The sequence below is a fragment of the Manihot esculenta genome, chromosome 18, assembly GCF_001659605.2.
Source record: "Manihot esculenta cultivar AM560-2 chromosome 18, M.esculenta_v8, whole genome shotgun sequence".
Classification (NCBI taxonomy): domain Eukaryota; kingdom Viridiplantae; phylum Streptophyta; class Magnoliopsida; order Malpighiales; family Euphorbiaceae; genus Manihot; species Manihot esculenta.
Window position 1 is genome coordinate 5,587,347 of NC_035178.2, and position 25,259 is coordinate 5,612,605.

The 25,259-nt window shown below is 34.3% G+C and overlaps 2 protein-coding genes across 6 annotated transcripts; both read right to left on the reverse strand.

Annotated features, from left to right (window-relative positions):
- Positions 1-850: 850 nt before the first annotated feature.
- On the reverse strand, positions 851-13,609 carry LOC110606912 (isoamylase 3, chloroplastic). 3 transcript variants are annotated; one of them, XM_043953576.1, is made up of 24 exons: positions 13,293-13,608; positions 13,145-13,199; positions 12,982-13,047; positions 12,729-12,886; positions 11,463-11,556; positions 10,411-10,647; positions 10,028-10,132; positions 9,455-9,559; positions 8,561-8,695; positions 8,282-8,368; positions 7,650-7,704; positions 6,936-6,999; positions 6,522-6,621; positions 5,815-5,915; positions 4,527-4,578; positions 3,956-4,018; positions 3,738-3,827; positions 3,573-3,645; positions 3,046-3,125; positions 2,675-2,779; positions 2,494-2,592; positions 2,335-2,396; positions 1,492-1,600; positions 851-1,344 (listed from the first exon to the last, which is right to left on the reverse strand). In XM_043953576.1, the coding sequence occupies exons 1-24, from the start codon at positions 13,424-13,426 to the stop codon at positions 1,228-1,230; spliced, it is 2,346 nt and encodes a 781-aa protein (XP_043809511.1). In that variant the 5' UTR covers positions 13,427-13,608; the 3' UTR covers positions 851-1,227. The 3 variants fall into 3 exon arrangements, 2 of the variants coding, with proteins under 2 accessions (XP_043809511.1, XP_043809512.1); XM_043953577.1 differs by having other exon boundaries at positions 13,145-13,210; positions 13,293-13,434; XR_006349478.1 differs by lacking the exons at positions 2,335-2,396; positions 2,494-2,592 and having other exon boundaries at positions 1,325-1,344; positions 13,293-13,609.
- A 1,063-nt stretch (positions 13,610-14,672) lies between these two features.
- Positions 14,673-24,805, reverse strand: LOC110608361 (protein FAM91 homolog). 3 transcript variants are annotated; one of them, XM_043953339.1, is made up of 13 exons: positions 24,677-24,805; positions 24,282-24,559; positions 23,802-23,947; positions 23,263-23,380; positions 22,690-22,786; positions 22,443-22,549; positions 20,939-21,061; positions 20,643-20,796; positions 18,975-19,035; positions 18,505-18,884; positions 16,335-17,907; positions 15,461-15,870; positions 14,673-15,137 (listed from the first exon to the last, which is right to left on the reverse strand). In XM_043953339.1, the coding sequence occupies exons 3-12, from the start codon at positions 23,927-23,929 to the stop codon at positions 15,630-15,632; spliced, it is 2,982 nt and encodes a 993-aa protein (XP_043809274.1). In that variant the 5' UTR covers positions 23,930-23,947; positions 24,282-24,559; positions 24,677-24,805; the 3' UTR covers positions 14,673-15,137; positions 15,461-15,629. The 3 variants fall into 3 exon arrangements, with proteins under 3 accessions (XP_043809274.1, XP_043809273.1, XP_043809275.1); XM_043953338.1 differs by having other exon boundaries at positions 24,282-24,793; XM_043953340.1 differs by lacking the exon at positions 14,673-15,137 and having other exon boundaries at positions 15,646-15,910; positions 24,282-24,796.
- Between the last annotated feature and the right edge of the window lie 454 nt (positions 24,806-25,259).

Genomic DNA, 25,259 nt, shown 5'->3' on the forward strand with positions numbered 1-25,259 from the left:
TTTCACCTCCAGCGGTTCTAAGGCAGACAAAGGACTTGAATTTTTAATTACAATGTTAGGCTTTGTATTATTTTAAGGGATAAGCTAAACAATGAGATATGAGTTAATCTGAATCCAAAAGAAGAAAACAAATTCAACACCTCATTTTCATTGCCAAGTTGTTAATTAGTCTTTCTACAACTGGAAAATATACTTGTTTTCTTCTTCTTCCAATCAAATGAGCTGGCAACGGCACCTCTGCTTGCCAATTATGGCATGCTTCAACACGGTTTTGGCCATGAACTTCCATTTTCTTCTGGAAGTGGGAAAAAAGGGGAAAATTATTGACTGGTTAATGTATAGCTTTTATTTTCTTTTTTAAAATGTTTGTTGTCGTTGTTTATGGAAAGAAAAAGGGGAAATGAGAATTGAACTGGAAGCCACTTGCTTAGTATGTGAATGGGTTGTCGTTGATCATCTTCTTCTTGTTCATGCTAGGGTTGGACACCTCATAGTGGGTCCTTAACAAGCAAAGCTTCATCACCAGTCACCACCACCAGCGAATAAACATGATTTTGATATCGGATAAGATAATTCTCCCAAATCATGTCACTACAGAGATGCTAACTCCAGTTCGGCTCACATGACACCTGGTGGTCCTGAGCATAGAAAGAGACATGAAAAGAGTGATGCGTTGTTTACAAATGCCTCCGACTATTTTCATTTTGCCTAGATTGAATCAATTCTGATAATTATGATGTCATTTTCCCAATTAAATTAAATATTCCTACTAAATTATGAATGTCGTATACTATGTATGCTTCCTAAATCCAGAATTGCCAAGTATTTGTAGCAGTGAACTGCTTCTGAATGAAAAAAACAGGTCAATACATCAAATTCATCGGTAAGAAACAGGAATTTTCAGCGTTTTAACATTTATTTTGATTCCCTGAGCTTACAAGTCCCACATTACACATTTCATGCATAGTATGTGTTGCCTGCTGCAGATATGATTCGACAAAATGTTCACAGCAAAGGTTGGAATCATTGTATTCATTCGTGCAAAAAGCAAGCTTACATCAAAAGGTGTCAAAAAAAGCATGAGCTTGCTCAGATCTTCTTGGTTGGATTCATCAATACTGGAGTATTACCCACTTCAGTTATAAAGCTTAGATCTTTTCCTATGTCCAATAATCAGATGCTTCATCGCAGAGCGACTCCAAATATTCATTTGGTAGCAACTTACCTTCATGTCAGTTTCGCTTCAAGAAGAATCGAGGAGTATGGAGCCACATTATAGGAATTCTCAATGCCTGGGACACCTTCAGGAACAAAGTCGTCTGGAGATGCAAGATTGGTGTCCGCCTGCAATCAGACAGTCTGTTAATCCATGGTTCAAAGTGAAGCTAATGATATCATTGCAACAACTACCAAGCATCAAATCCACAGCAAGTATAGAGATTTAAGCAGCAAGAATTTTGGCATTTATGCAAGAAAGAAAGAAAAGCTAACCACACGAAACCAACGCCTCTTTGATGGTGGAGGGGGTATCGAAACTTTAACATAGTAGTTATGAGCATTAAATGCCAAATAGATATCTGCTCCAATACTGTCATGAAGCCTGCATAATAATATCAATATAAGCGACCATACAAAGCAGTACATTCAAATCATCATTTGTAACATCAAGCATGCTTCTTGAGCTCAGGAAAATAAATTTATTTTCAAGGAGTGATGTTGTTTTCCAGCTGCTAAGTTAAAAATATACTGAAAACATATTCATCTATCTTACCACTATAGTCATCGTAATATCTGGCTACCAGTGCAATAAAATAGCTAATAAAATGAGCAAGCTCATAGACCCAATTAGAAACACTAATCCTGGCCTCTAAGGTGAGAATAAGCTAGCATGTGATGCTATGTTATAACATACATCCTGTCTGGATTTCACTAGAGGTGAAAATGTGGAATGATCTATTAGATCCAACATATTGCCCATGGGAGGTCACTGGTTCAAACCCGCTATAGTGCACAGTGGTGGCTCTCAGAGATAGTCCACTTTGCAAGATTAGTGGAACTTGTTGGCAGGAAAAGCAAAACATGGGCGACGTAGAGATTGTTTTGCGTAGGATATAAATGGAACAAACAAATATTCATGCATCGTTAAGATTAAATAAGAGGCCCCATAATCCACATCATTTTAAAGCAAAGAGCTTGACAGTAACATTTTCTTGATTCAATAATCAAGGACACAACAACATGGCAAGGCTCCCACTAAGTAACAAAACTATGCTGGTGAATATGCATACATATTGAACCAATGAAATTCAGTGAGGAACATGTGCAACATCTTACGTAAATGCAAGGAATTTGCTTTCATAATTGTCCCAGTTGTCTTCATGCCATGTCACTTCATTCTGCAGGAGCATTCAGAAGCTCATTTGCATAAAATTAATACATGAAAACACATAAAATAGCTTCAAGCCTATTAAGGGAGGTGAAAATAGGTTTTACATTGCTGAGAAAATTTTCATGACGAAATACTTGGTGCATTAGTCGAAACTTTATCACCTCAGAGAAGAACCTGAAGTGACTGCTCCTTTGTTTATCCAACTATTTTGCCAAAAGATAGTTCCAGTTAGCTATTGACCAGAAAAAATTACCAAGATCAAAGAAACGGAATAGAGAAACTTACAAATCCCCACTGGAAATTGTTAATAGAAGTGTCATGCCCATAACTATTGTTATTACCATAGCGAGTATGCCCGTATTCATCCCCCATTAGCATCATTGGTGTTCCCTGAGAATATTCACTTGCAAAATCGCATAAGTGCTAAATGTTTGTGAACATATGAATGCTCACAAAATAAATAAGTTAATAAATTCACAGAGATATCCTCCAGCAACGCTTAAAATCCCAGCTTGCTAAATCATTTACACAAACAAATGTGCAATTGAGCAAACAATTGTTTACCTGAACTCTAAATTTCATTTATGCATGTTTACTGGCTATGAAATAAGAATTTCACTCAGTATGAGACAGATAAACCTGCTTCAGTACTTTACCTGAGATATCATTAATGCCAGATGGAAATTTTTCATTTGGCGGGAGCGTAAAGCTTTAATAGAAGGATCATCAGTTTCTCCTGCCCAGAAAATAAAGATAATACATTTCTGTCAGCATATAATGGGGAAAAGACCTGACATTATAAAATCCCTAAAATAGCCTTGTCCTGTGATAAGTATTCTGTTCAGCGTCACTGTGTGTTTCATCTCAGATGACAACCCTTACAAATAAACATGTCTTTTTCCTGACAAATAGAAAGACTACAGGAACAAGGAAAACTTTCCTGTCATTCCAACCTCAGGGAAAACATTGCTGTTGTTTCAAAATGACAAGAAAATTACTTATGGCTTACGAATATTTGCACAGAATAGGGAAGGCCAAAGTTCATAACAACACAGGATTCTATTCATTAACTGCCATAATACCAATAAGGCAAAATTTTAAATTTGAGACTTAACATTTTATATGTCAGCCACAAATCATTCAGTAAAAATACTGTGAAGTAGGAAGCAAGTATTTGACCTACCTTCAAAGCCACAATTCCAACTAAAATTGTCATTGCTTCCATCATTTCCACCTTCTCCATTGGCATCATTGTGCTGCAAAACCAGCAGCAATTATAATAATAATAATAATAATAATAATAATAATGAAAGTTCATGATGATTGAATAATTCACATTTATAAGTACCTTAAAATTGTAAGAAACGAGATCATACAGTGTGAATCCATCGTGTGCTATTACAAAATTAATGCTATGACAAGGTTTGCGCTTATTCGCCTGTTGAACGAACAAAAATCACCATTAACCATAACTAAAATACAAGTCCCTCAATGGGCCAATTATGCAGGGAGAAACTGATATGAACTACAGAAGATACAGTTGTTCATGACATGAACAACACTTACGCTGTACAGGTCAGCAGATCCAGCAACACGGGTTGCAAAACTCCCTTTCATACCAGAATCACCCTATAGTATGTAAAGTTCACAAGGAGATTTAGAAACAAAAATATTGATGAGTAAACTATTATATAATTGCTCCCTGAAAATTAAAGAGCATTATCATGAATAATCATGACTATACTGATATGATCATCTGGTGTAAAAGTCAGAACAAACAATCGCAATTATAATAGATTATCATCTGGCTAAGCATAAAAGTCACAACAAATATACAGAGTGATGACAGAAAAAACTAAGTAATGATACAAACGCATAATGAAGAAATTCAAAGGTGAAATTCTAAAGAAATTGAATGATATCATAAAAGTCCTTATACTCAGCAACCAAAATCATAAAATTTGATTACTAGCACTCAGAATCTTAAAATATTAAATCCATAAAGCACTTTAAAAAATATATGGCAGCTCTATCAAATCATTTGAACTGCATTTGAAACTTTATCATGAAAGCCAGCCATATGAAAACAAGCCATTCAGGCATCAGTTTTAAATCATATCCTTATTACTGGCAGCACCTTAATAAATCTTCTCATGTCATCACGGTACTTCCCGTTCCACTCGGCCCATCTGCATACATGAATCAATGGAAATGAGATCACATGCATCACATGTGCACAATTTCTTGGAAAGGAAAACAAGAACTCGTAAAGGAATTCAAAAAGGGTAAAATACAATAACAACATTCCCTCTCTCTCACCAGAACATGTTAAGTACCAAACCTTTATAAAAGTATAACTATATTGGCCCTTGAACTTCAAAGTATAATTATTAAACTGTTGAACTTTATAAAGTGTAACGATTTAATCCTTGAAAATTCAGAGTACATATAACTCACGTCTGTGCATAGGGGTTAATAGTAGTTAATACACATTTATAAAAGTCGGGTGTTAATTTTGTGTAAAGATCAGGAGCCAAATTAAACATTAAACCAATCAAATTAACTAGATGAGAAAGTAAAAGCATTGCATGACAGCCTACAACATATCTAAATCTAGAACATGTTAAAGACAACAATACCTTCAAAACTCCAAAGCCAAGACAGTAATATACTGCAATTTCAGTGTATTTAAAGGAAGTAGGAGTATTGCAGTTTGAAAGGATTAAAAAAATAATAAAATATTATTGGTTGTCCTCTATTAGGGTCTTCCTTTTCTTTTTCCTTTTGTTTATTTGTTTTTCTTTTCTTGAAAGGATTGATTCCTACCATGACTTCGTATATTAGGTCTTCTGTCAATATCCTTGTACTAACCTCCCCAGTTACTGCCGTAAGTGTAAAACTTGAACAAATCCAATATAAATCTTTCTATCAGTAGCAAATTATATATTTATACTGAAACTGAAACTCAATAACTAACTTCCCATTTTGCTTTTCCATATTAAAAGAAATAGAAGTGAGTTGCAATGTAAGCATCAAAATAATCAAGCAAAGTAACAAACATCTAGGGGGAAAAATCAACAAATTTCCTCCACCATAGGTTACCTTGCCAGTAACAGAAGGACTTACTTGAGGGTTCTAGAATTAGGCTAAACAACTTCTATGACAGGAAAAATTATATGTTCATGATAGAATTACCAGCAGAAGCACTACCAGGAAGAATAAAAACAATCAACCCCTGATCTATGATCAGGAGTAAACATATTAACCTTCAGTAAGAAGAACTAAGAACAAAAGAATATTTTGCAGCAAAGCACAAATCATTCTCTAATCAACATCCAGCATTGGAAAGAGAGTTCTGAGAATGGTACTGGAATTCATATCCATTTGAAAAATGCAATAGATAATAGTAATAGAGTAAAATTTACCTGTCCCAGTTAGGAAATTTTCCAACCAAATAAAGGCCTCCGCAATCCCAAGGTTCTGAAATAATTTTACATCTTGATAGGATAGGTTCTTTGGCAATTGCCTGGTTCATTTTATAATAGCAAGTCAATACACCAAATTGGCCATTCGATCAAAATCACGAAACAAGGCATTAAACCAACTGAAAAACTGATTTATAAGAACCAAACAGAAGAAAAAGCATAAATCAAACTGCATGTTGTTTATTCATTTTTGGTGGAATGCAAACTAATGAATAAAATGATTATGCATTGCTTTTGACAAAATTATATTAAAAAGAAAAACTCTAGTTCTAATGAAGTTTTTCTTGGCAAATTTCAGTGTAACAAAAGATAATATTTCTCATCTACATGCACTTGTCTGAAACAAAAACATGATTGGACAAATTAAAAGTTCTTCTTTTTTTTCTTTTTCGAAGATAATAGCTAGAAATTCTTTTCCTAGAAAGTATTATTGATACTGCATTTGAAGCTATCTTGATCATGCCCTAATCCATATGACCATCAAATCGGATTTATGTGGATCCAATGGGAGAATAAAGTAATTAGTTCATTTAAACTTTGAATCGACATAAGAAACTTATTGACAGCCTATGGATCACTAAAATTTCACAATACGGCCATGAACAATTCATTCTTGTGGCTATATCAGATGCATGTAAATTTTATACCCTAATAACTGGGGGAGCACTAAGTGGAGTGCCATCTGTTCCACGACAAAGTACACTAGCCAAGTCAAATCGAAATCCATCTACATGGTATTCAGTGACCCTGCATTTTGGCAAATAGTAGAATGAGACAATAGAAGAATATATTGTCAATTAAGAATATAGTCTAAGTCCTCTCTAAGATGATTAAGAATAATGATTAAACTAAGCAAAAGTTTGTGACATCATTTGTCAATTATTCCAAACTGGTTGATCAAGTTAACAACCGTGGAACAGTACTAAGAAAACTTCCATATGATTTTTATAGCCAGATTGTCAAGACAATTGTGGATTTCTTTTATAGTAGATGATTATATTACCCATACTTATGCCTGTATGGTCACATGACCCATATTTACGCTTGTATGTTGAACATACCAGTGTCTTAGGCTGTCAAGGATGAGCTCCATGACCACAGGATGATTACAGTTTAATGTATTCCCTGGAGAACAATAAGATAGTGCTTCTCAGACTCAGATGTCTTTAAATAATCATAATAATGATTTCAAATTTTCTTGCAAAAAAATGATGTTCCCCAGCTTTTAATTTTCTCCAATCTTCAGCTAAATGATAAGGCAAAGGTAATGTCTGAACTTCATCCAAGAAGTAAGAAAGATAATCCCCAATGACTTAGAACGATGTTGACCAAATTACTTAGCCATAGGCCACCTACTTGGTTCTCACTTTTCTTCATTCACATTATGTATTGTCAAAGCATGTAGAACATCTGAGGCTTTAATAGAACAGAATTGATACCTCTGTGATTTACAAAATGTTAGCAATGTTATCATCACTTCAATTTACTTTAATTGAGCAGAGTTCTTGCATATAATAGACATGTCTCTGTGTGTGTATCTACTGTTTCAGATAAAATGCATCAGCACGCATAAACATAACATTCTCCTATCCAGTTATCTGAATCTTGTATCTGGATTAGAAGTTCCAAAGAGAAACATGAGAAGATCAATTAACTATAATTAATAGATATAGTTAAAATAAAATTATAAAAGTAGCCTTAATGTGATAAGCAAGTGCTAAAATTTCACATAAGAATTCCCTAAAGAAAACAATCAAGTAGGATATTAGACTTACCGCATCCAGAAAAGTTCAGCAACTGGCCACTGTTCGGGTCTAACATGTAATAAACCTGTAGATGGAATAACAAAACAAACCATTGAAAAATGAAGAAACTTTTCAAATGACAGTAGCATATGTTGCTGTAAGGAAAAGGGACAAGAAAATCTTCGAACATGGTCATTGTGAAGTTAGTGACATTTGTTTTACTATTAAAACTATAACTAATCAATTAAATTCTCACGAAGGTTGACTAATGACTTATAACAAAACCATCTGCAAGAGAAACCAGGATGCAACTTTCATAACTAGAAGAAAACTAGATCAAAATCCCAAAAACAAAGAACCATGACTCATGGAAGCAATCCCAAAACCTTTCTTTATATATGATTCAGTTTCTCAAATAATTAGTCACATAAACTATAATTTCTTTTAAAAGCCTCCAACAAAGAAAAAAATAATTTAAAAAAAACCTTATCTACATTATTGCAATTGTCTAAAATTTCCTAAACGAAATGCACCGACTACTGAAGAACATACCAAATGCCAAGCTAGAAAATCCAAAAATCAACCGGAGATTTTAAAGATTTCTATGGTTTCACAAAGAACATAGCAGCGGAAGCTGCAAACAGAAAAGCAGCATAAATCACCTTATTATCTATTCCACGAAATGAAGTGGTATAAGGATTTTGGTCATCTGCTTCATTTGTATGATTATAGACGACATCTAAAATAACCTGTGACAAGAAAAAGCATCAGTAAACTGTCTCAAAGCATTTCAGACTATATGCATGTGCATACAAGCGCTTGTGGTCATGTATTTGTTCATGTTATATTTCAGACCTGCAAATTGCAATACAAGAAAAAAATAATAATAAATTGCTCTTCAGAAATGTGTTCTACACTCCAACTAAATAAACAGGATTTACCTCAATGCCGGCACCATGCAAGGCTTTAACCATTTCTTTGAATTCTCGAGATGCATTACAAGGTCCTCCACCACCACTAGCATAGCGACTCATAGGAGCAAAGAAGTTTATTGTTGAATAACCCCATGTATTTATCTTGAATAAAAGGAAAAGAAATACCAGTTCACATTCACTTGGACATCAAAAAAACTAACTCCATAAAATGACAAGCAGCAAAGTCTAAAGAACTTCAAGCTTAATTTCCAGAGGGCACCATTTTGCATATATTGATAGGGGACTATCATGTAATGGGGTATTGCCTTAAAATTAATTTTCACCAAAGAGAAATCATCAAATAGTGGTCTTCTCATCTTCAATATGCTTAGTGTTTTACTTTGCTGGAAATCCACTAATCTACCATTTCAACTCAAACTCTTAAACTACAATTTTAGAACTAAATGACATGGTGAAAAACACTTGAGTAGAAATCAATTATATATCCAAACTATAAAGACTCTCTATGTTTCCAAACACAGCAACATAGGAAAATCTACAGACACATAGGCATGAAGTCATGAACCAACATGCAGCGAGCTATATCACACATGAAAGCATGTTTTTGGCTTCTATTTTTAATGTGTTTCTGGCCACGTGCACATGTATCAAATACTAATTCTGTTTCCTTGCATTATATTCTGAAACATCTTTAAAAAGAATGAAGACAATCTTATAGTAGCAGCATACAAAAAATTTTGTAAACACATAATGGAACTTCCAGATCAAGAAAGAGAATAAAAATGTGAGGAAATGTCAGATAACAGATAAAAAAAATTCAGTGCTTCTCAGCTACACCGAAGTAACTTCAAACTTTTATAAGAAACTATATAGCATAAGTATAAAAAGGTTTTACTTTACCATGTGATCTCTGGGGTTTGGGCGTCTCTGAAACTCAAATTCATCAAATTCAAACACAGGCAGCAACTCAACTGCATTGACACCCAGCTCCAGAAGGTGTGGGATCTTGAAGTAAAATAAAAGATAACCATAAGGAGTTCAGTATGTGAAAACAGCAGAACAGGCACTGATGTCTAAAGAACCAAAAAATGACTACTGAGCATCAAGAAAAGATTTTCGTCAACAAAGAATTCATGCAGGCATTGCAAGATTAAGATGCCCTTTTACAATTGACTTATTTTACTAAATAAGGAAACTGAAAACAGAAAAAGCAGTATGAAAATAACTAAAAAAGCTTCAGTCCTGAAGAAATAACTCAAAAACATCCAAGTAGTTGTAGGCAACAATTACAGAAGAGAACACCAAATTTGCGAACTGAAGTCTTCTTTTGATTTTGCAGTTATTGCATCCATCTCAAATGCTTCAAAAGGTTTATCAACTACGCAAGTTAATGTTGCAATGAGCTAAAAATAAAGAAATTCATGATCAGACAATATTCATCAGAGCAAATTCAATCATTAGATGAGTCATTACCTTTTCAATTACACCAAGGTAACTCCCACGTATTTTTGGATCTAAGCCGCTAGATTTATCAGCCGTAAATGCACGAACATTCATTTCATAGATAACAAGATCTTTCTGCAAAGAAAGCAGCAAGTACATGAAAAAAAGCATATCGGACTGAAATAAATAAGCATTTACAAGAGGTAACTAATAGACAAAAATCAAATATTGTCTGATTATCAGCGGAATGTTACATTAAAACGCATGGAAAGCACATGCAAGAAATAGCAGGCAAGCAATGAAGTCAAGGAAGAGAAGAACACACAGTTGCCAATTTCACTCTTCAGCAAATATGTCAAGCGAAAAGTAAAATCATGTACATCAAATAAAAGCCGTGGAAGCAACTTTGGTACCTCTGGTATATTTGGAAGCTTGTAGTTATCTCCCCAGTCAAAAAGCGAGCTATCAAAATCATAAGTTCCAAGAAATTTAGACAACTTAAGGCTAGCATCTCCAAAATATCGACGACCTTCAACTAGCTTAGCATAAGGATCTACAAGTATGATATTACTGTCAAACCGATGCCCCTGATTCCAATTTTGAGGACCATCTACCCGATAACCATAAAGCACATTGCTACGAGGCAAATCCTGAATTTAAGGGAATGATATCAACAGCATGAATAAGAATTACATCAAATTGGTAAGAGAGTCCCAGGAAAAGTAATACAACAAAGAAACTAGATAAGAAAAATTTTGACTGAAGGTAGATCAAATTGAGAACACAACTTGCAGTAGAGTTATAGGGAGTCGTTGCCTATTTAACCGGTTTGTGTATCATAAACATATCTAAATTTCAGAAATCCTTTTACATCCTCAATATGTTAATCATCAATTTTTTTAAAAAAAAAAAAAAATCCTTAGTTCAATTTATAATATGCAATTTACACGTACAAGTGGTTAAACATAGCAGCAGAATATCAGCTCCAACTATATGCAATAAAAGAGGGTGTAGATAAGTCAAACTACTTATAAATTACTCAGACAAAAATTGCATACTTTTAGAAATCAATTGACAGTTTGAACTGAGTTTGAGTAGAAAGCACTTGGGTCAGGAGGCTGCAAGTCTACTCAAGAAGTCAAAATAGAACTCAAGCTCACTTGTTGAATTCAAGTTGAGTTTCAAATATTTGAGTTTGCAAATTGGGTAAAAAATGAGTAGTCCATTACAATGATTAAACTCAACTGCATTATACCCTAATGAAATTATATAAAGACGATGACTAGTCACATTGGTGCGTAGACATGCATAGGCACACATAACATGTAAATTTCCCAAAAAAACCATTTAGAGCTAACAAGTATGTGCAAAGCAAGTTAAATTAGAGTAAAAAAGGATAGCCATATAAGTGTATGTCAAGCAAGTTCTGAAGGCACTGCTATGTGCAGAATGGAGGTATGACTACCTCTATACAGATATGCCAAATGTCTCCTGTTTTATTCACATGAGGATCCAAGGCCAGCTCAATCACGTTACCAACTAGCCTTTCATGTACTCCCCTAAGAAATAACAAAGTAACAGGATGTGAAGTGAGCATGGAATTCAAAGAAATATTTAATACATGATCATCAATTAAATAGGATTCAGTTTGGATGAACAGTTGGAGGCAATAGTCGTTGTTTAGACATTTCAGATCAATTAGTTGGAGTAAGGTAAACACAACAATTGAAGCAACATTCAAAACCTTGTGGTTAGTGGTTCAAAATTATAACTGAAATGCTAAAAATTGGATTCTAAATGCTATCATATGAATTTCCCACCACCAACAGATAACTATAACTACTAATCCAAATAGTTTCTTAGCATAGATGAGTTCACAAGACTATTGATGTAGACCAAAAAGAATAAAGAGATCAAGAGAAACGAAGTTTTGAAAGAATTGATTCTCGAAGTATTAATTAAGTGTCAATATTATTCATAATAATCAAAGATAATTAAGTAGAAACCTTAGTTCCTATATGCAGAGTTTTGCAACATTAATTACATTAGGTTTTAGAAACTCTAAAAAAATAAAATATTGATTATAAATCCTAAGCAAACTTGAACTAAAATAAAAATAATAAATCTAATAATAAATTCCTAAATAATAAAACTCTAAACTTCTTAATTATATAATGACTATAATTCCTGAGTGTTATAGGTTGAATCAAAATCCAATACTGCATCAACTAAATAACCACCAAGACAAAATAAGATCAAAATTCAAGAAAATCCCCCTCCTAGCCTCTCTTGGAAAACAAAATCAAAATGCATCTCACGAGGACATATAGCAATTGCACTAAAACAACATTAGAGCCATAAGGATTTCAATATAAAATGACAATGGGATTGCTGAATGTGGCAAGACTGTTCAATCATCAACTTTTCCCAACAAAAGTCCAAGAATGCAAACAGATCACTGCATTTTCTAAATATTGCCATGATTAGTGAGCCTCGACTCCAGCTCACTCCATCCTAAGAAACATTCAAACAACAACCTTCTGCCCCTTTTCCTTTTCATTTCTCTATTTCATGAGACTTCTAACAAGCTCACTTACAATAACTAATAGCAAAATTAGATACTTCTCTAAGGATTGTCAAAATTGATAACCTTAATCATGATTACTTTTTCTTCTAATATCGAAAGACGTACAAAGAATTCACGATTACTTTTCAGGGATTGAACCAGTACCTTTGAGGAAGAGATAGGCAAAGGGTGACAGAAGTGGCATGCTGTGAAAAAATAGCAAAATTGATTCCCTTATCAACTTCAGATACGCCCAACGGAGATGCCTGACCAGGGAAAATTTTAAAAGACGGGCTGGTTTCCGACATTAGAGACGCTTCCTTCTACAATCACCAAAACAACACAAGTATGAGATTAAAAGCTCAATCTCACACCTCAAGATATGTATAATTCCCGGTAAATAAATGAACATAAATACCTCCTCAAGCACCCGTTCTCGAGCACCACGACCATAAACACTGGGCGTTCTGTGCTTATCACGACCCTAACATACATCAAAAAAGCGAAAGAAACATGGAGTCACATTCATAGAGTTACATCTTAAATAAGAATGCAAAAGCCAGACACTCTACAATACATGCCTGACTAAAAATTCGAAGCCCACTGCTACTCGAAGCTTGTTTACTCAACTTCAATCTAAAAGAGCACTACCCAAAGTTAAAAATTATATCAAAATCAAGCTACCATAAGAAAACAACTGATTCGAGCTGACGAACCACCATTACTCACCCCATGTCCAGAACATGAGAATGTCCAGCAGAAGAAGGGACAATAGCGATGGTGTAGTTATTAGAAAATGGTGAAGCAAAGAGACGCATTTTAGCAGCGGAAGTGGAATCACAGGGAAGTAATGGCCGAAGCATTTTTGCTTGTTTTTTCTGGAAAGTGAAGAATAATGAAGAGAAAGCAATAAAGGGGATTCGAAATCCGAAATATAGTACAGAATCCGATCAGTTGAAGTGAAAAGGGAAGACTTTGTCAAAAGTGAGATTTGAGAGAGAAGGTAAAGTTCACGCCTTTTTGCTAATCTCTTGGAGCGCCTTTCTGGTTGTGGAGTAATATATTTGCTCGTCTGCCACGTGAACGGTTACGTAGGAGTCTGGAATTCACAACTTTTTGACACGTGGTTATTTTTAAAAAATATCTTACGACTTTTATCTAATATAAAAATATCTAAACCAGTTCCCTACTTATTTTTTGGGTTTATATTATTATTATTATTAGATTAAAGTTAAAAATAATACATTTTATTTTTTTTAATGTGAATTTGAAATAAGTTATCAAAATAATGTCCAATTAAAATTATGTTCTCTATTGTCTTTATCTCACTTGATATGATATGATATGACAATTCTTCAAATGATACTATTGCAGCTTTATAATTTTTCTTCAAAAGGACGTTTTCCTATTTAAAGATAAGTAGTTCTTTATTTCTCTGTCTTCTTATTTATTTTCTGAAATGTCCTACAAAAATCAAAATAATGTTAAAATCGGTAATGTTACAAATGTCTAATTTCATATTTCAGATTATTCAATTCTGAACATGAGTGTGTTAAATTTCAATATGGACTAGATTTAGAGAAAAAGTTATTTTCAATAGCACTTGACACTTCTCCTCAAGTAAAGCTGGCTTGGTCTATTGTATTGTCGCTTATACGGTGGCATATTTTTTGGATCACTACAAGTTAACGTGTGAAGAGTGAAGACGTGTCAACTATCACCATTCATGCATAAACTGGAGTCACCTGAAGTCTATTAAGAATCACAGGGATTGGCCTTGCATCTCTTTTGGGAGGCTCTATGATCAGAAACAGAACGTAGCAAAGCTTTTGTTATTCGGATTCTGGATGTGCTTCCGGTGGATCTCAGTCAACACCGTGCAAAACATCTAGAAGCATTCAAAATGGATGAGAATTCCTAGCAAGACAAACCCATGTGACCAAATGTTAGCTCTGCATGTGGGTAGAGCCTTAACACTTGGCTAACTTCATCTCACCTAGATCGAATTCTAGAAAGGTAAACCAAAGTAGCATCATTGCAACGAAACATTGGGACCAGGGAAATTGAAATGGTCACGAGTTCTTGTCATATAATGAGATTACTGCATAAGTTCAATTGGCATCCTCATCAAAAAATTTCATCGATTTCGACCACTTCACAATCCTTACACACCACAAGCTTATTTAAAAGCAAAAAAGCTCAGTCATCCAGTTTCCCAAAGCATCAGCTCCTCAAACAAAATGGAAAACAAGCTGCACTAGCAAAAATTGCAATAAAGAACAATTCTTTTGCGATAGGTAAAAAATTTTTTCACTGCTTCACACTGAAAATTCCCCCCTTCTACATGCATGCTACAATAAATTATCAAACCACAAATTTATGTGCAGGTTTACTTCATAATTAGACTTTCAGGGAAATAAAATGTGTTCTACTCTTCCTATTATTGGTTAGCAGTAGGGTCAGAGCCAGCCAATCTTTCAAGCATTTAATGCTTCATATATTCACAAAAACAATCATTCTTTTCTTTTCACTTTTTTGCATACGAGCTTCAGCCAAAGCCTTCAATAATACCACCTACATTTGAACCAGGAAATGTAGTAAGGACTCAACTTTAGTAAACAAGTAAAATAACAAATGTAGAATTCAAACACAAAATAATCTTTCTGAATGAATTGGAGGAGAGTGGGGAGGAGAACACATATTACAAATAGTAATTTCTATTAGTAATAAGGAGAACAAGTGAAATTCAACAACCCGTTTTCTACTTATTAACAAACACCCTTTTTCCGTATAAAACCAACTCAAGGCACTTCCTAAGGAATAATTATCAATTATCAATAATTTGTAAACTACTTCAAGGAAAGAAAAAAGAAAAAGAAAAAACTATTGGCATTTACCTCAGATAAGCCCAAGCCTGTGCAATAAGCAATCTCAAAGAAGCAACAGGTGAACCAAACAATCACAATAACGCTGGTATGAGGGATCCAATGTTTCACAACTTCCATTTGTTCTATGCAGACAGTCTTCTATCTTTCCAACTCAAGCAGGATAGTTGCAGAAAGAGATCTATTTAATTGCAGCTGATGCTGCTGCAGCCTCTGAAATCAAGGAAATTGGTTGCCGGGCCTGCAGGCAAGCACCTATATCGAAAGGAAGCAGTTCCGAACCATCAAAAATAAGATTAACACCTGGAAGAATAACTTCTTTGCTATCAGCTTCATCAGAATCAGCTTTTATTGGATTCACCAATGAGGTTTCTTCAATAGGCCCTGTAGCAGCCTCATAAACTGGAGTTAGAGCATACGACCTGCACCAAATTGAAAATTACTCTCTTCAAGCTTCCTAAACTGAATCAACATAAGAAAAGAACATTAATAGATTATCTCATATTCAACAAATTTATAATTGTGTCTCCAAAATCCTCAGTTTTCCAGGATGAAGTATGAACTCATATCAATGTTTTGATCCTTTTTAAAGCAATCCAAAACATTAACGTCATGGGATTAATTTGTTGAATGTTGAGCTTATAAATTAGTATGTTATCCTTTCTGGCATCATTTATTATGATGCCCAGAATTCGTGTTAAAAGTATATATGCCATAGATCAATTCACAGGATAGGTATATACAAAAATTGTATCCACTCAATTTATGTGCTTGTAAAACAACACTATATAAGTATTGTCAAAATAGAGGCCAATCACATATAGCTCATTTAAGGAATCAACTACTACAAGCAAAGTATAACAATGAAGTAGACAGAGTGACAGACCTCAGAATGCTACCATCAAAACTCAGAACTTCAGTACGAGAACGAAACCGATTAGCAAGTTTTAATCTCTGATGCTCACTCATGGCTCCTGAAATGGGAGAAGAAGGGTCCACCAGGGGATTCCATCTTCCACTAGCATAGTTCATAAGATGTCGAGATGAGTCCTTAAACTGCTCTTTCTGGTAAAGAAGTTTAGCAGCAGGACCTGTTGCTTGGTACTCTGCACAAATATCACGCAACCTCTTCCGCAGACCTTGCATTGCATCATGATGCCCAGTAAAAGAATCTGACTGAAGCAACTCTGATGATACAACCCTTTTACATATAGCATTACATAATTTTGGACTAAAAAGGGGCATCCCAAATTCCACACTTAGTGGTACCCATTCATAATTCTGATCATCAGGTGCAAAGTAGTCCGACTCTCTTTCATTAAAAAGCTTCAACATGCGAACATAACCAATTGTAGACAATCCCAACTTCTTTGTCAACTGAGTTAACAGGGAATTCAATTTCAATCTCTCAGCTTCAGATAAAACCAATTCATTCTCCATGCAAGCAATTGAACCATCAGAGTTGTTGAGGGGCAATGGTATATCCATAGTAACGATTCTTCCGGATTCATCAAGGTCATACCTACTGAGAGGCTGCACTAGGACAGCTGAGTATTTAAGAAGTGAATTTAAACAATGTAATAGTACACCTCCCTTGACCAAACTCCCTTCAAATTTGCCTCCCAACCCTCCAATTGTAGAACCATCCCAAGACCATATAAGGGCTTTTTCACAACCAGCCAAAGGTGCAGGAAGCATGCGTAAACCTTGTCCTTTCATCAGAACAACTGACAAAGGCCCACTACCTACACTTGAATATAGCACCAATTTCGTCCATGGTGTCAAAGATGAATGACAAGGAGGACCAAAGTGGATGGGACCTTTTGGTCCAGGAAGGACTGATGAAGGAGGAAGAGGAATTATAGATACAACAATATCATAATCACGAAGAAATAGCCTATCTAAAGTCTCTGGTGCTAAAGCAGCCAAGCTTTCACAGCGAAGAATATCCACACGATATTTCCTTTTCCTCCTTAAAGTTTCTCTTCCAACATCAGACCCTTCAACAGGATTGAGTTTCTCATCATTCTGGACTGACTTAGAGACTTCACTTATGTAATTACTGTCTTCAGATAAGACATTAGATGTTTCAGCAGCAGAACTACCAGTAACATATTCAGCCAGATGAGTATCATCCTGATGCATTCCTGAATTAGTGGAACGATCAATGTCTGCTTCTGCTTCATTGGCACCAGATCCTAATTTGTCAGTCAATGAAATATCAGCTATCAAATTAGTGGCCTCTTCATTGCTTGAAGCCAAAGTACCCACAGTAGGAATTCCACCTGATAGCAGACATTCTAAGACACAACGAAGGCTAAAGGCATGATTTGCAAATTCTTGCAATTCTCCTTCAAATTTTGTCCCCTCTAAAGTACTCAGATCCCTGCAAAGATCAGCAATGCTAGCATGACCCAATTTCCCAGCCTCATATAGTGTTACAGCATGAGATTTCAGGCCTGAAAAGCATATCAATAATTATGAAGTTTTAAGTTAAATAAGAAGAGAAACAACATAGACTAGTCACAAACATGACATAGACGGCCAACAAATTCACATTAATACTGAAACTAGTTAAAATTTTGCACCATAATATGCCTCATGTTTTTCTCTCCATTGAGACCACTGCCAGGCTGCAAGTTACTGCAGGTGACTTTAGGCAAGATGACAATCAGACTACATGAGTGAAACAAATTGACGAGTTGCTTCATAACACATGTTATGGGAAAGGCAAAGAAGGAAATATCCCAACTGCCAATTTCTAACCAAAGCAATTAAAACAAATAGTTATAACTAATCAATAAAACTATTTGCACTTAAGTTCCCCACAGCAAACTAAAAGCAGAAACTAGTTCACACCAGAATTCAATTTCATCGACAAATGCCTATCTTCATACAGCACAAGGTTTAAGTGTAATTTAAACCACCCCCCACCCCCCACACACACAAACTGGATGGGGGAAATTGTTATTTCCTGCCTACACAACTAGCGTTTATTTCCTTTTCTTATTTTTAATTTATAAAGAAAAAAGAGTGAAAGGGAAAAAGATAAACACCTGGTGAAACTGATCCCATCATAAGATATGAAGTTATATTAGCATCAACAATAAAAGCAACACGAGCATGGCCGGAATGCAGCCCATAGTTTTCAATTCCTGAAATATCTTCTTGCTGAGCAACATCGCCATCATTGAACACATTTGAGCTTATACTAGCATAAGCAGCATCTTCTTCATCGCTTAGAGCGATTTTAGGAGAGCCAGGTATACTTGTATCTTGAAGAATGGATCCTGGATCAATCAATTTTACAGCCCACCCAAGTCGACAAGCAAAGGATGCAGCAGCCTGCAATTGAGAAAGGTCAGCCTGCAAAGTTGTTGCCAGTTCAGCAACAGTAGCATTCTCACTTGAAACAACAAAAACTGCATAGAGCAACCTGAAAAATGAAATCACTCCGATAAGGATCTTAGTCTCACTGCTAATAAGAACAACCAAATAACGAAAAAAATGTCAATAACTTCCTTACTCCTCGATAGGATCCTCATAAGACTGATCCCTATTTGAAACAAACCCTTCAAGCCTGGAAACTGAGCCACAAAAAAATTACATTTGACTTCAGAAATCAACTGGGAAAAGTGAATTAAGAAAAATGAGCTTCCTCAATTCATTGAAAATAACCCTTATCACAGATCACATTGTCTATCACATGTTAAAAAATTTAAATAGAAAGAAAGAAAGATTTGACAGAACATGTTCAAGCTTGCAAACAAAATTTCACAAAGCAAAGTAATTTATGCGCAAATTAATAAATATTGCAAAACCAAACTAGAGGGTTTAGGACACTACTAGAAGTTGTCCGGTGCAACCAAAAATAGGGATTTTGGTTGCTTTTGCATGCAGTTCCAATTTGGAACTAGTGAAGCCTAGTACAACACCTCATGGATCTTCATAGGTCAAATTATATTAATATAAAGTTATATTGGTTTCAATATGGGTTTTTGTATAAGTTATGGATCTTCATGTGATCAAAGTACATATATGCCAGATTATTTTGCTAAATAGGAGTCTCAACTCTCAAGTTTGTTGCTTTAGAGTTAGCAATCAGTATGGTTACAAGCCTTTCTTCATTCATTTATTTCTTTCTTGTTATTCTCTCCCTCCCTCCCTCACAACTCCCTGTCGTAAACTACAAGTTCCTTGCCATGAGAAAGTTGCTACAAGTTAACTTCCACCAAAATATCAATTTTTTATCACCAAATAATCATTGTGCACTTTCATTTGTCAAATGGAATTAAAACTTCCTGATTCCAAGATATAATCTAGAAATACAAACAATGATTCCAGGGCATTTGCAAGCCTGCTAACATACTAAAAGCATCCACTTGTATAATGTTATTGTGAATGTATAGGAGATTTTATTTTATCCAATCAATTCGCCCTTTGCATCAAGAAATCAAATATTCAGTCCCCCCCCCCTTAACAAACAAATTTTGCAGTAATTTACAATGTAGTTTCTAAGATTTAGCAAAACTTACAACTCGGTCCCTACTTTTTTTAGCAGAAGACAATTTAGTCTGTGAGTTTTTATTTTGTTAATAAAATATTCTTTATGCTAAATTCAGCATTAATTGATCATAAATTAAAGAAGCCAACCCAAATTGAATGGATAAAATTGTTGCAAATATTAAAACTACAGAGACTAAACTGTTATATAAAGTGAAATTCAAAGGACTAAGTTGTTAAGTCTAACAATGAATTTTAATAGGACTATTTTATTACCAAAATAAAATATCAATGCTTAATTGTTTCTCGTTAAAAAAACAAGAACTAAGTTATGGATTTTGCCAAATCTCAAGAACTATATTATAAATTACCCCTAAATTTTATTTCCCTTTTAAACAAAAGAAAAGCATGAAGACATGCAAAATAAATACATCTCCGGCATTCATCAAAGACCCATCAAGAATAAAAAGAAATTTACATGTCAAATGGACCAAGAATATTTTAAATGCAAAGACTTACAACCCAAAAAAAATATATATCAGAAACAATAGAACCAAGTCATGTGAACCAAAGAAATGAGCTTCAAATATAGCCTTCATAGTCCAACTTGGAGAATTGGCGTCTTTAACAAATAGTTAAATAAGGATAAACCTAGAAAGCCTGATTTCACAATGACTGAAAAAGAAATCACCTTTAAAACGGTCATCGGGGTAGACAGGGACATCAAAGTAGATTAATCCTCGTCGATACAGACCTTTTATAATGTCAGGATCAAATAGGATATATGCATTATTTTCCTCCTTACAAACTTTATCAATTGTTGCCATCTCTTCTTCTGAGAGTTTCTAGAAATGCACAGAGATAGAGGAGGGAATTACAATCAGTTGCACAAAGATTGTGGTGTCTTGAGTGTGCATTAATAGTGCCACAATTGCACATAAATCAAAGGTAGTGCCTTAGATTCAAAACAAAGAATTGAAAGCTTACCTTAAATTCTTCCAAGGTAAAGTTGACAAGACAGACTCCCCACCATGGTTCAATTGCAAAGTCCACAGGTTGTGTAGGTAAAAGTTCTTTTGCAATGGACTTGTTTAGCTTCCACATAATTTTCTAAACAGCACCAGATAAGCCAATTGTGGGTAAGATAACAATTAGTATTTACTTTGACATTATAGCTTGAAATAGTAACAAAAATAAGTTCTATTTGATCTTTACAACAGAGGATTTATTATTAAAGCAAAATTTCATACAGCAAAATAGATGCAACAGTGAATAGTTTAACTAGATGGTTTTTAATATCAAGATAATGTAGCTATAAAGGTTTTGATTAAATAACTTGACTACAAAAAGACTACTACATTTGACAAGGAAGATTTTATTTTTAACCTCATAAGAAGCAATAGAATACAATGAATTTCATATTGCATACATGCAGGAGTGGAGCCAGGATGGGATGAAAAAGATTTTATTTTACTTAATTTTGAGAAAAAAATTATTGTAGTAAATATAAATATTCAATATGTAGTAATAATTTCATATAGAAAGAAAATAACTTTATATAATAATAATTTGATATAATATTAAATTTACAATCGTCCTCCCTAAGTCTTTAAATTTTAAAAGCATTGCATAATTGCTTTATTATATAGGCGACTTAATACATCTTTATCATTATATATAATCAAAAGAATCATTCAACCACAGATTTCTCGTTCAATGAAAATTGAATATACAACAACAACAACAATAATAATAATAATAAAGATAGATGAACAAGGGAGAAATTGTGATCTTGTGAATATGAGAAAAGATGAAAGTTAGAAAAAAGAAAATAGAAAGAAAAATATGTGGCTGTATAGTTTAGGGTTTATTAGATACATTTTTAATAGTTTTAGGTATTATTATTTATTTTTTAAAAATAATACAAAAAGTATGGGGCAAACTATTCAATAAGATTTAATTTTCATTAAATATAATAATATCTCTAAATTTTAATGAACAAATAATTTATTTTAATAGATTATTGATAATTTAATACAAAGTATATAAGTTTTTTTTTAAAAAAAAATCGAGATGGGTCAATTGACCCCACTCAAATACACACAACTCCACCCTGCATGCATGTATATAAGCTCCTGATGCATGTGAAATGGGTTTCAAGCAAACTGTCAAACCCAAAAACATAAGACTAACTGTTATATATCCTGATAAGCACAAAAGAAAGTGTGAACTTCAGGAAGAAGTTTGGTTCCTCCCCATCCCACCAACACACGCACAATATGCTGGGGTAAGGAAGAAGTGCCTCAATTTTGCTTCTTATTCTCAAGTGCCACATCTAAAAATTCAGCCACATATATTCTATAATTCAACATAATGGGGAGTTCAAGTACATTTGAAATATAGACATCTCAATATTTACAGAAAAACACGCATGCTTGTACTCAAATACAGCCACGTGATTCTGTAAGCATATATGCATCTGATCCAGTACCTTAGATCTGCACTTGTTCATGATATCGATAAATTCATTTCTCCCAATTCCAGTAAGCCGTAAGGCATCTGCAGCACTAAAATTCGGGATGCTATCATATGGTTGCTCTGCAGAGAATATGAAATACATGAAAATGAATGGAAGGACTGATATAAATTACTGATTACAATCTAGCAGGAGTTAACAATATAACGGATGAGCAATTTGGAAACCCTTACAGAATTGATAAAATGAAATAGCACATTACCATTTTTCATGACCTCGAATATCATGTCACAGTAATATCTAAAAGGTGATACCCTCATCACTCGGCAAACGTACTCAGCAAGGTGATAAGGGAACAGCTGCAAGTAATGAAACCAAAAAGTAAATGCAGATGCAAGTATAAAGCAAATGACACTGCCTTATGCTGCACTTGTATAATTGCTTCACATTACCTTCTATTACAGGAAGCTATATGCATAACTTTGAAAGAACATATCAAAGCATGTTTTACATGAAACTGCTACTTTAGTACATGACTGACCTTGCCAAAAAAATACTGTGTGCTAACCTTTCATCACAAATTTAAAATATTAATTTAACTAAAAAAGTCAAACAAGATTTTCCTCTTGAAGTGTACTGGACAATATGAAAAACAGTAGGACCTATATGAGAATCCCAAAACAAACTACTTTCCAGTAGTTCAGAAAGCCAAACAAGAATTGAATCAGTGCTTTAAGCAACAGTAGAAGAATGGGATTGCAGCAGCATGAAAATCACAGGGATCAAAGTGGGACTAATTTATATGGATTTTTTTAATACTTTGTACAACACGCACCGCTAGATTCTTTCTCAAGTAGCGCATCATGTCTTCATAATATTCACCTTCTCTGCACACTTTGCGAGCAAAAGAGGTGTTCCATTGTTGTCTTTTCTTTATACAGTGTTCAACTATTCTGTAAGAGTTCATCAGAAGCAAAGAAACAACAAATATTAGAAACAAATTTAGTCAAAAAGAAAAAGGAAATGTGAAGGGAGTTTGAGAATATAATCCCAAAAACCCGTCATAACTAAAAGCAGCTTGTAGAAAAATATTCATCCGAATCCCGTACGTTAAAGCTTAACTAAGATCGCATTCAGTTCTCAGAAAATACATTTGAAGGCCAACAAAATGCCACCTTTAGTAATCACACTTTCAGCAAAATAAAATTGCAGCAGTGAATAAAATCAGAATCTTTTAGGGACTTATCAGATGCCAATTGCATAAACTTTCCCTTACCTTATTTGCATAACCAAAAAGCAGCACAACTTTTTCTGTTCCAAAGACACAGAACCTAAAAATTTCAAATAAAGGTGCGTAGAAAAAGCTAATCTGACCTTCTGTGCCATTCTTCTTTAGAAGTGAGAGTTGCTTGAAGCCTCTTGGAGAGATTCTCCCATGGGCATTCCTCTTTTATTGCTTTTAAAATAAGCTGTTCCTCAACTGTCACAGGAATTCGCTGCATAGTGGCAATTCACTCGATCTGCTCCCAGTAAATAGAATAATCAAATCATAACAATCAACTAACTGTCGAAACCACTCAAGCCAGCAACTACAAGCTCACTAACAGCTTTAATTATACTACATCAAACAGATGCATACATGCCACTAGAAAACTAGAAAAGTATCGTTCTAAACGAAGTATCGCATTCAGCTTATGCATCTAAACTAAGCAACTAATAAAAAGGATAACATGCAAAATGAGCTAAAATATCCAAAATAACTCTAATAGAGGAAAGCGAATAGATCCAGGCATAACTAAGCAAAATCACTGTTCAAAATCGACTCAAAAGCTAGTCGATCAAGGGGGTAGTTACCGTCAACGCCGTCGTTGCCTCCTCCACCGGTTGCTCCCACTGAAGGTTGCTAGAGAGGTCAGCTTTTGTTCAGTGGTCACCTTGGCGCCTACCACAAGCTGGAATTCTTACTCATCAGGCGAAATCAAACGAGTCTCCACTTTCCGATCTAGTCTCCCTTTCTTATGACTTCGTTGGTAGACGAAGGATTGAGAATGGTGAAGCTTCAACTTCTCTATTTGTTACCGTTTTCTCCCTCTTCAGCTAAAGTGTTGAGCGTTGTCTGTGGAGTCGCTGTCCTGATTTAAAATGAAGAGAGAGTTTGGTAGGAAGAGAAGAACAAAACGAGATTTGGACAAAATAAATTACAAAAGTCGATTTGGTGTAAATTGAGAAGCTTTTAATTTCAAACGGACCTAGTCTCAGGATTAAACTTGCGTGCCTGCCTGTAATGAGAGCTCTTGAATATTTGACTATGATTGTGTTGTGTCTCAGGCTTGAAGCTTGAGGCTTCTTTCATTCTTAAGGTTTACTAAAACCCTCAGATAATGTTTTGTCTCAAAATCAAATCTTATAACTAGCATGGTATTACACTCTTTAATTATCCATTACTAATTTTAAAAATTATATTTTACAATTTTTAAGGAATATTAAATTTATATTTATGATGTTATACAAAATTAATAATAAACAATCGTATTTAATTAACTCGTTAAAAAAATTGATGCAAATATTTGATAGTTTAGGGTTATAAGGCCCACGATTAGTATAATTTAATTAATCATAGCAAGTCGTTTTTTATTTTCTTTTTAATTTGTAATAAATGGATTAAAAAATATGTGATAATCTCTTTCCATCCAGATTTTTAAATTACGAAATGAATTGTATATAATAATTAATACGAAATTATTAATAAATTTGAGTTAATCATTTTAGATTAAGCGTATTAATTTAAAAAATCATTTGAGTCAGTTTAAATCGAACTGTTTCAATTGGTAT